Here is a 16,247-nt window from a genome sequence, read left to right on the forward strand (position 1 = left end):
CGCGCAAAGCAAACGAGGAATGATTATGGACAATACCCTTCTCTCCCGTGCGGGGTGTCAATGCGTGACCTCTCAATGCTCCCATCCTCGTCTCCTCCCCGACCCTCCGACATCGCCTCTCACAGCGTCCACGGGGCCATGTATAATGAGGCGTGCATGCATCCAATTTAAATGTGCCCATGACATCATTTCTCCAAAGAATTAAAAAAAAAACGATGCCAAACTAAGCCACTCAACGAAACGCCGCTCCGGCACGGCAAAGTACATTGGTTTTCCATGCGGAGAGGGGAGGGTGGGGGAGGGAGCTTGTGTATTGTAAGTAATAAGAGGAGTAGGTGGATGTCAGGAATCCTATGGAAATGAGCGGACGAACACCACAGAGCACAAATTACCAAAACGCAGCGTCCCTCGATCCCATTCCATATCTATCCATCAAGATTCAGATATGTCCTCAAATGTGAACTCCATGCGGTACATACCCTCATCCCGTCCACTTCCCATCAACCACTGCTACACATGCCCGAATTAACAAAATCAGTCGATTTTGTTCACTCGAGATTTTTTTCAAGTTTAAATCATGGAACAACCTAATGGATCGATGTAAGCTGAGCATTTGCATCAAACATTAACCAAAACAACTCTTTTATCCGTTTTCCTTGATTAGGTGAAATTTCAGCCCTTCGATTGGATAGTGTTTTTTTATAAGTTACCATAAAATTTTAAATGCAAATCATTTACTTTGTTATATTTTCCTCCCCGCAAAGAATATATACGATTTTCAACGCATTTTCAGAACATGACCTTTGAACAGTTCATTTGTCGATGGACAAAACATTGCGTTTGATTGAATTGTTTTATGTCTCTACCTGATTTCCATTGTTACCTCGTGAATAATGAATACTTAACATGTGCGAATTTTTGCTTTAATTTTGATTCGGACTAACAAGTTGAAACTTTATATTATAATATTTACATGCATATACTGGGCTGAATCGTGAATTTAAAGATTAACGCCAAAACGATATTTTTTTGGCTCTATGCTGATCATAGGTGCCAACTAAAATGAATCTGGGATCACAAACAATATACAATAAGTTTTTTTGCATGAACATTAATATTCGAAAAAACATGGAACGCAAATCTTTAAAGGACGTTCATGAAAGTTGGAAACAAGCAAAATGTTCGCAGGAAGATGGGGGTCATCTTGCTAGTTTCCAGAAACTTCGCCTTCCTAAGCCCTCTCAAAGTAATTCCGTCGTTCACACTTATCTCCGCCGCCCATTTTCCCCTGCGCATCCCTTCTCTTTGAATCCCCCCTGATTCAAACCCCGCCCGCTAGCGCTTCCACTCGATCCCATTTCGCACGATCAACCAACGCTCATGCGTTCCTCACGACTCTTCCACACAACACCCCGACGTGCGTGTGCTTCTTCCGCCGCAGCCCCCTCCTGTCCCCCTCATTAGTCCCTTAGACGGCAGGATGGAAGGAGCACCACTTTGCCCCTCGGAATTAAACAAGACCCCCGCAGCGCCACCTGATAGATGTCGTCGCCCTCGGCGCTCTACGCGCGCACACACCCACACACCCCAGGGAACGTCCCATTCGCCTCCCTATTCACCACCCACTCTCCTTCATTCTGTTTCCCTCATCCTCCCTCTCTCTCTCCTTCTCTCCGCCTAGCCCACCTAATAGCCGTACGATTGCGTCCGTCAAGTCACCATTCTTGGCCGCGGAGATCCCCTCGGACAGTGGGCACAAAAAGCACACATTCGGCACCACTTTGAATCTACCGCCGTTAACCGGCAATAACTGCGGGAAGAAACGGCCTTTCCGGTGCCTACGTTTCGAATCAATAGCTCACCGATACCCCATTACCGCACTCGTGTTACATCTGTCGATACAAATTTTCATGAAAAATTTGCATGCTTAAAGAAAAATATTAATGAGTTGAAATCCCGAAGTCTTTCGTGTAGATCTCGCAGTACTTTCTATGAAAATAAGAACTCCATGAAATTTTAAGAATCCTCATTACAATATCTCCTCATAGTATAAATGCTTGCCATTATTAAGTGATCTATTGTACCCTAGTCGTCACCAGGACTATGCCAATACCGCTCAACCGGTAATTTCCCAGGTAATCCATTGATTTCAATGTTCGCAAAGGAAGAGGGATGCATTTTTGTGTCAGAATCGATGTACCATCTATATTTTGATTTGGCAGTACCTCTCTGATCACAACCTTCAGCGTCCACATTCTCAGGTGCTCTCTTATCCTCGCTTTGTCCCTTTTATGGTCTCCATGGCCTTTTCCCGCCCTTTCCACGACGCTACATATAATTGCCCCAATAATTCTTCGCCCTCAGTGCCTCACTTCCTAGGTATTAATTAGCAAACAGATCAGAGGGATTCGCGGAGGTAAAAGGAATGGGGCGTTCGACATCGCGTATGGTAATCGCGCGTCAAAGGAGAAACGTCAGCGCACACAAAATTTACGGATTCATACGTCTAAAATTCCTCAGACGTTTCCGGATCCTTCTTCCTCCCGAGTCAAATTTCCTCGTGTGGGTGTCAAAATTTCATTAAGATTGCTGACACAATGAGTGACTTAGAGAAAGATAAGCAGGAATGAAAGCCTTCCATTGATATGCAGGAACATTGGAGACAACCTAAGTCGTCTAACCCCATTCGTGGAACTTAAAATGTGCTAAAAATAGCTTTTCCTGCCTAACCACCATGATTAAATTCCATTAGGTGCTGTGTTGGATGTTAGCTACTTATCGATACACATAGTGATTGCGAAATGCCTCAAGGGTATACACCAGCTGTTGGCTCTATCGCCTTCTGTTACAGCTCACACTATCGCTTTAGTATAAAACTTCTGGTCGCCCTGAGCAAGGCATAGGGTGACATATAAAATATTCTGTATGGTTGAATACAAAATTAACATGATTCAATACTTTCAACTTCTCAAACTTGATATTGGTAGGAGCTTTTCCAAAACTTCTTTCGCTTATATTTTTAGGTAAAAGGGGAATTATTTTCGGGTATTTTTTGTAAATGTTTATTGCGCCATGAAATTTTTCGGGTTCAACTCAACATGAAACGCCCAAGTTTTTCGCGCTCACGGATGATATCAATTTTGGAGCGTCGTATGTAGTCGTTTTCCGTAGAAATGAGATCTTGGTCACCCAAAATAATCTTGTCTATAACTCAACCTTCGGAAATCTATTAACTCACTACGCATCGTAGAATATGTCTCCCGGGAAAAAAATCACGGTAAATGGTTTCTCCAGCCGCTCGTTCTTCTTCCTCCCTTCGTTAGAGTGATGGCAAAATTGACATGGGAGTAACGGCCAGAAAGTTTGAAATGAGAGCACATAAATTTGGCTCGAAAAAAAAATTTTTTTAATGGAAAAGAGAGAGAGAGAGAAAGAAACCCAAGAGCGATTCCACTGACCAGTTTCAAGAATCGTAATTTTTCTTGCACTAGTTCCACTCGTTAAGTTCATTTCGCGAGAAATCGGGAAAATAAAATAAAAACCACCGAGATTCACAAGATATCATTCCTTACGAGGAGTAAAACGATGGAAACAACTGGGAAGGGAGGAAGCGGGGCGGGGATATTTATTTAAGTCCTTGAAGCACATCCTCCCCGTCTTGTTTCGAAAGAGAGATAGAGTGAGTGCTCTTGCCCTCCTTCCCCTGCCTCCATTGAGCCTGTGCGTCCCTCTTTCCCATTACCCCCGCTTACTCCCTCTCCTCCTTCGGCCCTCCTATCCTTTCCTCCTTCTCCTATCCTCCCCACCCCACCGGTGACCCCCCTTTCCTCCAATCCCATCCCTACCACCTAACTCTCCCTCCGTTTTCTCTCGGATTTCTGAAGTATGGCCACGTTACCATGGAAACGGTGACAGGAACACTGAGGGAGAGAAAGAGAGGACCTAAAATGACGCCTACGCCTTAAATAATTCTCCCGAGTGGGAAGAAAGAGATAGAGGAAAAAAAGAGAAATTTTTAATGGGAGAGAAGGTGACGGGGCACCTTTAAGAAGAAAAAAGTCATGTATACATGCTACGTACATATGTATATGCACTTTGTGCTTCTATACCCGTATGCACGGAGCCGAAAAAGTTGTGGCAAAATGGGTGTGCAATTTTTTTTCATTTCAACGCCTCCAAAGCGGGAAGAGTCGAGGAAGAGGTATTACGTTTTTGTGCCTCTGATTGCGAGTGACAGACGCCGTCGTCGAGTTTAAAGAAGTGAAATTGAGAGCTTTTTCATTCCGCCACCTCCCCGAAATGAGCAAATTCTTTTTTTTTTAACTCCGAAACGGGGGAGACACTAAAGTCACAGCGCCAAAATCCCTTTTTTAACGCATTGAATAGAGCATTCTTGAAACTCAGGATTTTGCTCCAACTGCGGCAAGCGGCTGAGGGTCGCATGTTTAACGGGGAATTTCCTGAGACCCGACCGGCAAAATATTTGGGCCCGGTCATTTTCTAAAGTCTTTAACTTGACGGAAAATGTCTACCCGAGACCTGTACACCTTCCCATCAGACTTCAATGCCTGAAGATGAGAGAGCGATGAAAATATCCAGGAAAGAGTCGAGGCAGTGAGAAAGCGATCCGTTCCCTCGGGAGGAAAATTTAACGCGGCGAGACGGGTGGAATACGGAGACGGAGACAATGAAGAGACGAGAGGGATGCGAAAACTTATGGAAATCTTCCCTTTGGTGATGGATGGGAGAGAAAGACAAAAGGGTGTAAAGAATTCGGGAAGAAGGAAGAGGAAGAGACTTAAAATGAGAGACAAAAGGGGGACATTCCGAATGTACGGTGAGGAAATAGTTGACGCGAGGGGAATGGTAGGATAGTTGTTAAAAAGAGGGATGGGGCAGGAAGAGAGAGAGGGAGAAAAATAGCACCGAGCAGACGGTTGGGAGTGAAACTGGGACTTGAGGCCTGAATTAAAGTGTCAGATTACGTACGCCCCAGGGCAAGGGCTAACATCAAATTACAGAGGCGTATTTTAGAATTCATCTTCGCTTTAACTAAAATGCACACAGAAAATCCATCCCGTGAATGTAAGGAACACGTGCAGCTAGCGACATTCAGAGGGTAATAAAAGATTGAAAGAAACCGTGAAACTCAAATAATGCCGTCTTCATAACCAAACCAGAGTGAAAAGTACGCAGTCTTTTCAACTTCATCCCGAATATCAGTGGGTAGTGAAGTTACTGATAAAATGACTCACAGCAAAGTGACTGACGAATTGTTTTAGACAAATCCACCACTTAAAGAACTGAACGGGATGCGATGAAAAAATTGAAGTTGGCAAGATCAAAATTTACATCTAGAAATATTAACTTGATGTTAAGTCTCCAGTGTACTGCCTTCTAGCGTTCTTATAAGAATTTTCACGGACGGCACGTACACATCTGGAGAGAAATGGCTGCCTCCCACGCTCGGACAGAAAATGTTTCTTCCTTTTTCGTTTCAAGAATTCGTATGAAGTTTTTCCCCACAGAAAATGTCACAAATCAACGCACATATCATACACTCCATACATTTTCTTGCATTGTTGTGTCAAAACTTACACTGTTAATTTAGGGATAACTCAATATGTTTGGCCCGGAAGTTAATAATAATTTATGCCGCTTGTTCACAGTCCAGGTTTATTCCCTGCAGAGGACACCAACAGTGATTTAAACCGCGCGGCATAGGTACAGGGATGTGTGCATTAGAAAATGGCCATAAAATTGATCGAAGCAATAGGAAAAAGCATGGAACTAAGTCGGAATACTCGACATCACAAGTTTCCAGGAAGTTGGATGAATGACTTTTTTCCAAGAAAGGTGTGAGACCCGTCAAGCTCCTCGGTCCAATTCAGGAATTATTAATGCACGACGTGCTAGGCGGGGTCCGGGAAGCGAAAGAAACCAAATGATATATCCAAATGACAAAATTCAGAAACAAGAGGGTGGGTAGAGAAATTTGGAAGAGATACTATGAGTAAAATAAAAAAAGGGTGATTTTTAGTATAAAATGCGAATTGAAATTTAAAAAAATTAAAATAAAGCAAGCACTGGAATAAAACTACATAACATGTGCGAGAAATATAATGAGGATATTGGACCGATGGGCTTTAAACTAACCTGTGAAATCTATAATTTTCTCAATAAAAGATCGAGTGTTCTCAAAAAGGATAGTTATTACACCTTTGCAAAGTTGAACGAAATGAAAGTAAAAAGCGAATAAACGGAAATTAAGGAAGTACGCTCAGAAGCTAGTTAGTCAGTTCATAGAGAGAAATACATGAACCCACTTATTTCTCAGCCTAAAATTATAATCCGGATTTTAAACCTCAAGAGAACAAAACGAATTAAATATTATTCCCGGTAGGAGAATCACTCCATTGGTATAAGTATTATGGCTATAAAACGAAAATAATGGAGAAAATGTCAAGTATGAGCAAAGCAGATTTAGAGTGCTCACAGCTTTTTCACGAATCAAGTAAAACTACCATGAACAATGAGAGAAAAAAATCTCCGCTAAATAAATGAACACAATTTATTTTAAATACTCTCTTTAGTTTCATCATCAAAGATTGGAATCACAATTTCTGAAATTGGTTGGGATAATTCAGCAATGAGAGAGATACGTTACCCATAAGTATTAACTAAATAAAAAAGTCTTCAAATAGTAAGCGTGAAAAGGGATATTTAATATTAAAAAAATAAATATTCAATCAAACGCTCAGTTAGAGACTTATAATAAATGCTCGACAAAACACAACTTGTTACTACAAATTTACTACCAGACTTTAGTCTTTTGAAACTTAAGTCCTACCTTTTCGTTCTGGTAAGCAGTGACTGCGATGAATTCCGTCTCCTTGAACACGTAAGTCCGGAACGTGCTGTAGGGCAGCTTAAGAATATCGTTGGCCCTCACAAGGTGAAACCTTGGCTGGTACTTGTGCATCGAGTTGAGAATCGTCTGTATGGAGTAAAGTAAATTGGGGAGGAAGGAAAAGAGGTAGGGGAGAGGAGGAGAGAATGACTGGTCAGAAAAGTCACAAGCACAAACAATAGAACCTAATAAATTACACTAGCTACGTTATAAGTCTAAAAATAGGCCAACGTATTGAACTTTGACACTCACCTCATGGGTCCTTAAGAAAAAACATAGTTCGAGAAAGTATACCGTGAGGGGAATAATTTCCATGGTCGATTCATTCGTAAACATCATTCATGGACACAGTAATTGCAATGAAATTGTAAGAACGAACCTGACAGAAATGAGGGTTGATTATTTCCAGTTACACTTGATACAAACACTTGATATTCTATCCGAGATTGTGGTTGATGAGCTGAATAATACTCTAGCCGGCCTGCATATTATTGTTCTCAGCGCGATATTTTTAAAATTTATTTCAAATGTTAATGTCTTTTAAATGTATCCTCGACAGTTATAATTGAATGATATTTCATAAAAAAAATTTAACCACGCATTAGTAAATGAACTTGAAATAAGAAACTAATGAAGTTCCTGGGGGTTTGGGTGACGGAATGGTATAAAAGTCATTGATCTTGAATATAACGATATACCTTTTGAAAATAGTTTAAACCAATCTGTTACTATGAGCAGAAAAAAATTAAATCCAACAAAAAACGACGTTGGAGGATGCATTTCAAGAAATTTGTGGAATCAGTTCGACAATAGGAATTTCGGTGGAGCTTGTTCTCTAACTTCAACTGAATTCTACAGACAATTGTTGACTTATACTCCCGGCCTCAAAATCACTTCCATCTCGGGAATATATCCAACGATACCTAAAAATCAAAAATTGAAAATTGGATGGAAATCCTACGGCATTTCTTTGATTAAAAAATCCTCTCTCTCGTCCGTAGCGTGTAATAAGGGAAACCGCGCTCGATATACAAACTTATCCTACCGAAATTGAGTCTTACGAAGGCTTTTGGGACGGACACGACCCCGACGACGCAGTTATCGCCGCCCGGAGCGAGAAACCGAAAAAAAACCTTCCCTTGCCCTGAGCTTGGACCACTAAACTGAGCTAGGACCCTCGGGCCATCCCTCCTGCTCTATGGCCCCATTTATAAAGCTCTATACATATATATAGGTATATTAACTCACGTTTTCCCACCGAGTACACCGAAATCAAAGGACGCACTGAGGGAAGCGCGTGGAAGGGAGCAGTCTTTTATATCCCGCTACGGGAAGAGGAAGGAATGAGGAGGTGGTGAGGCGAGAGAGAGAGAGAGAGAGAGAGAGAAAAGGAAGAAAAGGGTTCTTTTTGTGAGAGAAGACTAAAGGAGGGAAAGAGAAGAACCAAGGAAGTGTCCTAGCGGAGGCCGGTTCCCCCTCTATGAATCCCAACCCCTCCGATCTCTTTCCCTGCCCGTGGACCGCGAGTTTCGGAGACCGCAAGAATGGTGCGAAGCGACGGAACTCCCGATGCCGGTGTGAAAAGGCTCGGGAATAGGGGGGCTGGGGATAGGCTTAATGGGGAGACGGGGCAGGAAGGATGTGTGCGCGAAGGGTAAATGCAGGCGAAGGGACAAGGGGGAACGGAGAGAGAGAGGGATGAATGAACGTCCCGTGGACAGGAAGTGGTGCCGGGCGGGAGAGAAGAGATGTGAAAGGGAGGGGAGGGCCGGGAAAGGAGGAGGGGGAGTCGAAGGGATATAATGGAGATGGGGGGACGTGCGACAGAGTGGGGGGGACGAATAGAGGAGGGAGAGTGGGGGAGCGCGTCTTAAAGCGGGTGCTGAAGGTGGGCTTTGACACCTTTCGGATCCGTTGCGGGAAGATTTTTCCACGGGAGAAGATTTCGGGAAGCCGGGGGACGAAACCAACCCACCTCCCCCACGCGGATACGTACAACACTAAGGTAGCCCGTGGTCACTCATTCAAACTTTTAACTTATCCTCTGGGAGATGAAGAAAGTCTGCACAGATACGCACCAAGTAAGCTTACTTCAAGGAATAATTTAATGTGCAGAGAAATTTATATTTGCGTGCTCGAAATCTTCACTATTGCATTAAATTGATTTTTAAGCCGTTTTGAAGCGGAAATTCTTCAGGATGAGCGCAAAACATTAAGGTGAGTGCGCATTGTGCCGAAAGGGTATTCTTAATGCATCAAACCAATGACTTTGACGAACACTATTGTCCAGCACTGACTATACCTTAATATCCCATAGAAAATTCTCCAGTTGATTTGCATATGTAATTGCAACTTAAGATACTAGTAGACCGTGCGAAAATGAAGGACGATTAGTGGAGTTCATAAAACTGCTTTAACACCAGCAGCACCTTCGCAGAAACCGCAAGGCAAGGAGAGCATCAGACAAGGCCAACAAGAAACGTAAATGCAATACGAAAGTAAATGGCAATGGAGGTGCAGATTAACAAAACCTGGATTCTTTCATATCTAGAATTTAGACGGTCTACTGAGAAGGAGGTCCTAATTTAAACGTCATACATTGCTGCTGGTATGTGCTCCGAGTGTTCCGAAAAAGTCAATCTGTTTAATCTAGCCATATCCAATTATTTTGTATTCTATATTTAAGAGCTTTTATTCTTGGCGCGGACTATTATCAAAACTCATCCCTTTTCAAGAGGAAGGAAAGGTAAACTAGATCCACACCAGCTTCATCCTCGGAGTGTGGGTTCTCCCGTGATGTGCATTTCTGACCTCCCGTGTTATGACGTTTTGGGTAATTGGACGCGACAGACAGGCTCGCAGTTTTTCTCGTGAAAAGGAGACAGGGGCGGGCTATTGAGAAGTGGACCAAGGTGCTTGGAGGATGGGGGACAGAACTCACCACGGGATGTGGGGAGCAAATTCTTTTCGGGGGGGAGGGGGGGGACCTTTATGAAAGGAGATGTTGGATTTGTTCCTTCACAGTGGAGTCGTGGGGGTAAAAGCTGGGGTGTATTCAGCGGTCATCATTAATTTGCGATCGCAATATTAAGAGAAATAGAAAAGAATAAAAACTAGAGCACTAAGTGGAATGGCTCTCAATGGCTTTCTCTCTCTCCATTAAGCGAGTCTAATCTTCGTTGATCACATTCTCAAGTCCGAAAAAGAATTTATTTGAAACTTTAAGTAGTACTCAATATTTAGTATTTATTTAACCCCGATGCTTCAACGCTAATTTCCGGTACATAGTGAGAAGGAAGAGAAATATCATTTTACATCCGACTTGAACATTTTCGATGTGATGTTGGAATGCCAATTATTATTAACAGTCTAGTCTACCAGCTTAGGGGCTGTTTTTATTTGAACCAAGCGTTACACACCATTGAAATTCTGCCCTAACCATCATGATAAAATATATTCTTAACTTTCATAATACAATTGAAGTTATTCTTTCTGTAAATAAGAGTATGCATAATTTCTACTCTCTAAATTCTATCAAAAATAGTCTATAGTCATAGCAACAAAATTAACCATAAGTTCATCTTGAAATATGGTTTCCTAAATGCAATTCCTATTACAAAAGGACTAGGTTTGTCTTTTCGGGACTCAAAAGGTAGTTATTCAGGGACTGGGATGGCGACACAGCAATATTTAAAAAAATGCAAGGAATTGTGGCATCAAAGGAAGTTGTGAGAGGCCGAGGTAATGGAGGAGGGGTAGGTGTAGGGAATAATGGATCTGAAGGCGACTCCACAATGGGAGGAAGGACGGAAGTGAAAACCTATGTAAATGTGGAATGACAAGGAAGGGAGAAAGGAATAAATTATGAAGGGTACCCGCATTAAGAAATAATCCAATTCCTCTTTCTTGATAAAGAAGAATGGAAGGCGGAAGGATAAACAATGTGCTCATGAGGAAGTTGTTTATGGAAAATAAACCCAGGACAGTATTTCACGAAGATACTCAAGCAAAGATATGTTATGCTCAATAGAGCATGATCCAATTGAACCTTGACATTAATAGATTTACTTTCTTCAAGATAAAACTCTAAATGCACCTTAATCATTTCATAGAGGAAAGACTGGATGGGTTAAATTGATGAAATATTTCAGAATGTCTCGTTAATCGGCGGTAAGCATGATAATGAGACATTTATTTGAGTATTTTATATGGTGATGTCCATATCCTAAATAATGATAACTCGTGTTAGAGAAAATTTATTAAGACTTCCAATAACCCATACCCCTCTACTATTCATTTTGGATCTCAATGGTTTCGCGAAATCATGATTGTGAAGAGAAAAATGGAGTAGTATCCATGGTGATTTAGGAAATAGGTCCTACCGTACCTTAAAAATATTTATATTATAACACTAAAGAGAATTGAACGCTAAGTATTTTTAGATTCGCTTAGAAAATGGAATACCGATGGTAATCGACGGAAATAAATTACAATTGATTATATTGAAATCATTCAATACTGCGGATCAATGTTGGAATAATCAACTGATATAATATACAAAACATATCAAATGCGACTGACTTATAATATAAATAATGCCAATAACAATTGGACTGAACATCGCTGGGGTTCCTACTCGTAAATACGTATCTCTTACCGAAGTGTTCCGGGACCTGGAGTACCAAATGAGTGCGTCCTTTTGAAGAGATTTATGAAAATTTGCGGCGAGACGCATCGCTCCAAGCTATCGCAAGCGTCATCGAAAGGAAAAAAATAAAAGAAATTTAAAAAAACATGGAATCAGTCTTTTGAACGTCGGCGCTGCATAAAGGCCGAAGTACGTCAGCCCCGTAATCCTACCGGATCAGAGGCACGGGAGAGCGAGCCGGTCGCTCTCTCCGCTATTGCCGTGGGAAAGGATCCGCAGAATCCCCCATCACCCCAGTTGCGGCGGCGGCAAGGCCATTCTCGCCAAAAGAGGAGGCTGGGTGCGTGCGTGGCACCACCACCCTCCACCGCCGCCGCAGAGAGAGAGCCACCCGGGGCTGGCGGAAGTCGTCGCGGGAGGAGGATGTGGGGAGGAGGATGGTGGAGAGAGAGGGAAGAGAATGGGGTGGGGGAGGAGGAGGATGAGGGCGTGCGTTGCCCACGGTCTCAAAACTAATGCGAAACGACTGTTTGGAGATTTGTGCGGCGAGTTTTAAAAAGGGGGAATGGACGGAGGGAGAGGGGATATAAGGATGGATGATAGGGAGCGGTGCTGAGAAAGAACGGTTCACGGAGGATTGGTGAGGTACGGAGGGAAGAGGAAGGAAGGTTCTCGGGGCACGCTGAAAGCACTCGAAGAGGAGAGGGTCAGCGGGCCCTCAGAGGGAGGGAGAGGGAAGGATGTGGGCAGGGAGGGGCGAGGGAGGTGAAATGGTCCGAGGAGTCCAATTAGGCGTGAGTGTTCGAAGCGGGTGGACGACGACATAAGGAAAAATAAGCGGAGAGGATGGAGAAGGAATCGCAAGATACATGGGGGCCTGGATTGGGGTTCGAAAGGAAAGGCAAAGCTCGACGTCGCTCGACGAAACGCCAGCGTTTCCGGCGGGTATCGAAGTGAGGCGATGTTCATGCCTAATCAAAGAGCTGATCGCGCCCCACATTTGAATGGGAAAGCGGCCGCCGAAACAATCTCAAGCATTCAAATTTTCAAAGCGATTACAAATACAAGAAGCAAGGAGAGGAACCAAATTCAGTTTATTTCGTTTTAAGAAAATAACCTATACGTCGACGAAGAACTGCGCACGTGTACCGAGTAAAAGTTTAAATATCTCAACAAAACTTTCCTATCAATAATGGCATTACTACGTAAGACTTTGATTTTTTAAAATTAATATAGCTATAGCAAAGTTAATTTAATATAAAAAACAGCCAGTCTTTCACGCGCACGATCCCTACAAACAAATGAAATACACAGATTTCCAAACTATTAATGCTTTTATAAAATCCTGCTCGATCGCTGGGAGAGAATTACAGAATCACCGTAAGAGAGAGAGAGAGGGTGGACTATCGTTTCCGGCTTCCGAAAATATCTCCCGCCGCAATTTGAACGAGGGTCGGCGGGAAAACGTGAACAGGTTGCTCAGAAAGTTCCAAGGTTCTCCGCCAGAGGGAACATGTCGCTCTCGCCACACGTGACTCGGATATTTTTCGGAAGAGCGGCATGGGCCTTGGGGGGTTGGCTACTCAAAAACCCCTCGTGAATTCGTGTGCCCTTCACAATGTGAGCGGATAATAGCTTTAGTCATAGAACTGAGACTGATGCAATGGCATGGGGGGCGAGCATGTTCTATTCTTATTGTTAATAGATGCGAAATATATTTTGCGAGCCATGAAAAATTAAACTGATTAACAATTAAGCAAATATCAATATCCCCCCAGATATGAAACCAGTTATCAAACTTTGTAAAAAAAAGTCTCTACAAGCGTACTGCCAGGGGAAATATTTTTATAATTTCTTTATTAAATAAAAAATTCCCATTTTTTAATAAGTAAATATGTTACCATAAGGATTTTATATAGCAATATGGCTAAACGACTTCACAATCGCAGGAAAATACGCTATTAACCAAAGAAACGAGCTCAATCGGCGACTTAACATCAGATTTTTATTTGCTAACTCATGAAACATTCCATTCCGCAGAGATATACCGCGTGAGAAGAAGACCTGTAAATATATCATTCACCTTAGAGCCAGCCATCCACCCACTGAAGGAAAAGACAGTTGGTAATGCTAATCACTACAACCGTTCCCCTATCTCTAACACAGCCGGCGACCACTGCCGCCGAATCTCCGCCCCCATCTAATTCGCACAAATTTTCCTTCCCCTCTGAAATCTCATTCACGCGGAGAATCCCAATCAGTCAGTGGCTCCGCCACGCGGCTATGCCGACAGACTCGCGGCACCACGCCCGTCGACAGAACGCCTCATTCGCAAAGCGAGCGAAAGAGAGCGAGCGGCGGGTGCGGTGGCGGGCAAGGGACGAGAGAAAGAGCTCATCTCTTCCCTCGTCCGAGCCCTCGATAAATCTCCCCGCTATCAATCGCATCCTTTCTGCCCTCCTCTTGTAAATCCTTCCCGCCTCCTCCTCTGCCTCAACCCTCCCGACGCCCTTCTTCCCTCTTTTCGCCTCCCTAGTTCAAAGAAGCGATGTCAGCGGCGCTCGTCAGTCCTCGTTCCAATTGGGGAAACGGCGACTTTTCATTTTATTTTCCCTCGCTCCCTAATCGCTCATCCTCCTCCTCCTCGTCCCTCCCACACTTCTCACATCCCTCTTCCTAGATCTTCCTCTCCCTCTCCACTTATCCGTCCATCTCAATCAACTCCCCTCATGCTCTGTCGCCGCGCAAAAAGAAATTGACTAATTAAATCTGGAAATGCCTTTGCGTGAGGGGTTGGATTTCCGCACAGGAGTGAGAGAGAGAGAGGGAAAGAGTAAAACGGGCGATGCTTAACGAATCAAGTGTACTTCCCGCAGAGGGAATCCCCCTTGAGGATAGTTCAATTCCGATGGCGTCGGTTGTTTCCAACGTTTTCTCACCCCCTGAAGCGAACCGTTTTACACTGAATTGCTCTGCTAAACCATAATAATTTAAAATTATTAGGATATTGCTCTTCGACTTTCTTTAAGGAACGTCATCGATGAGCTTTTCACACGAGAAATGCGTATCTATATCTATGATTTTAAAACATCGACAATCATTTTGTTGGTGGAAAATTAAAAACGAAGAATAAATACTTCGACTTTGACAAACATGAGGATATATTACTAAGAGCTTTTCGCAAATTATATATAAAAAGCAGAACAATGTATCTAGTAGGGAAACTAGAAAAAAAACATGGAAATCGTTCCGCAAAAGAACATCACATGATAGATATTTAACCACAGGTCTTCCCCTAGGAAGGATGCAGTGATAGGTGACTACATTCGAAAGCAGTTTTTTTCATGCGAAGGATTATATTCCATTTCATCTTCGGGATTCCATTGTACGCTCTCTTTGGGAAACGTTCACGTATATATATTTCTGATCACTCGATTCAGTTGCACGTACTATATCATAATGATCTGAAGAATGCTGAAGGACATCAATCCTGTTCACAACAATCACTTTTCCGGACTAAATGGCTTTTGAGAAACATTCGAGGGAAAAGGACGACCTTTCTTTCGCAACGCAAGGGCGAGGAGAATAGAAGAACGCTAAAAAAGTCCTTAAAAGAGATTAATTCGGAGACGGAAGGCATTCCGCCGATTTGATTTTTCCCGAACCAACATTTACTGACGGTACTTTGGAGCTGCGTGATTCCTTGGTATAACCCGGAAATATAAAAGAGAGTCAACAAGCGCCCACCTCATTACGGCTGCAGAACGAGAAAGCGCGATTCCATAATAAAAAAAATCCAGCCCTTCCCCTTCCCCCGCCCATACCCAATCCCCCGCAACCCCGTCAACCTCCGCTCTATTCCATTCGTTCCCCCATTATTCCTCCACCGATTCGGGATGACTCCTAACTTTTTTTTATTTTAACTGGCAATAAATACTACCCTCGTCAGCGTTTGCCCGAACCAAACATTTTCGCTGGCGCATCACCTCGGCGTAATCCCATTCTTACCTCCTCCTCATCCTCCCTCCTCTTTCCTGCAATAATCACCGTTTCATCGTTACGATTAGACATAAGTCGTCAAATCCACGTGAAAAAAGAATGGGATTCGTTGGCCGGCGGCAGTAAAAATCAGAGCGGGCGGTGACCGACAGAAATGACGACGACGTCCAAGGAAAGCGAAGTGGACCAGGAGGTGGGGAAGGGTCAAGTGAGCGGAGCTCCGCGCGGGCATGAAGGATCCGATCGGGAGTGTGACTCGATTTATAAGCACACTTTAATGGGGAGGGTGGACGGAGCCGGGAATCTCGGGGGGAGCCAAAGAAAACTACAACTGTGGGTGGAAACAATGATAACGAGTCTTAACGGTGGGAGAAATAGGGAAAGAGACGAGAGGGCGGGAAATTGCGGCCGCAGCAGCAAAAAATCCAATAAACCCAAGGAGCAGCGAATAAAGGAAGATCGAGAATTTCCATAGACAGAGAAAAATCACAAAAATGTATCGGAATTGTAATCACGGAAAATATGCAATCAAATGACATTCACGCATGCTTTGGAACTCGAAGGACGGAAAACTCACCTTCCGTCGAACTAGTATATCAAGAAGCCCGGACATTAAAACTATAAGCAGTTCCAAATACTTGATGGCTCTATTAGTTATTCCTGAATCAAAGTTCATCCACTGTGATGGTT

General features: G+C 43.2%; 1 protein-coding gene across 1 annotated transcript in view; it reads right to left on the bottom strand.

The window, feature by feature from the left end:
• Positions 1-16,247, bottom strand: part of bi (T-box transcription factor bifid) — a 410,155-nt gene that overhangs the window by 38,311 nt on the left and 355,597 nt on the right. Inside the window, exon 5 of the mRNA XM_071591843.1 lies at positions 6,851-6,997. Coding sequence (XP_071447944.1) covers positions 6,851-6,997 — 147 coding nt within the window. The remainder of the gene's footprint in view (positions 1-6,850; positions 6,998-16,247) is intronic.

This window comes from Hetaerina americana, unplaced genomic scaffold (genome assembly GCF_022747635.1).
Source record: "Hetaerina americana unplaced genomic scaffold, ioHetAmer1.1.p SCAF_5, whole genome shotgun sequence".
NCBI lineage: Eukaryota > Metazoa > Arthropoda > Insecta > Odonata > Calopterygidae > Hetaerina > Hetaerina americana.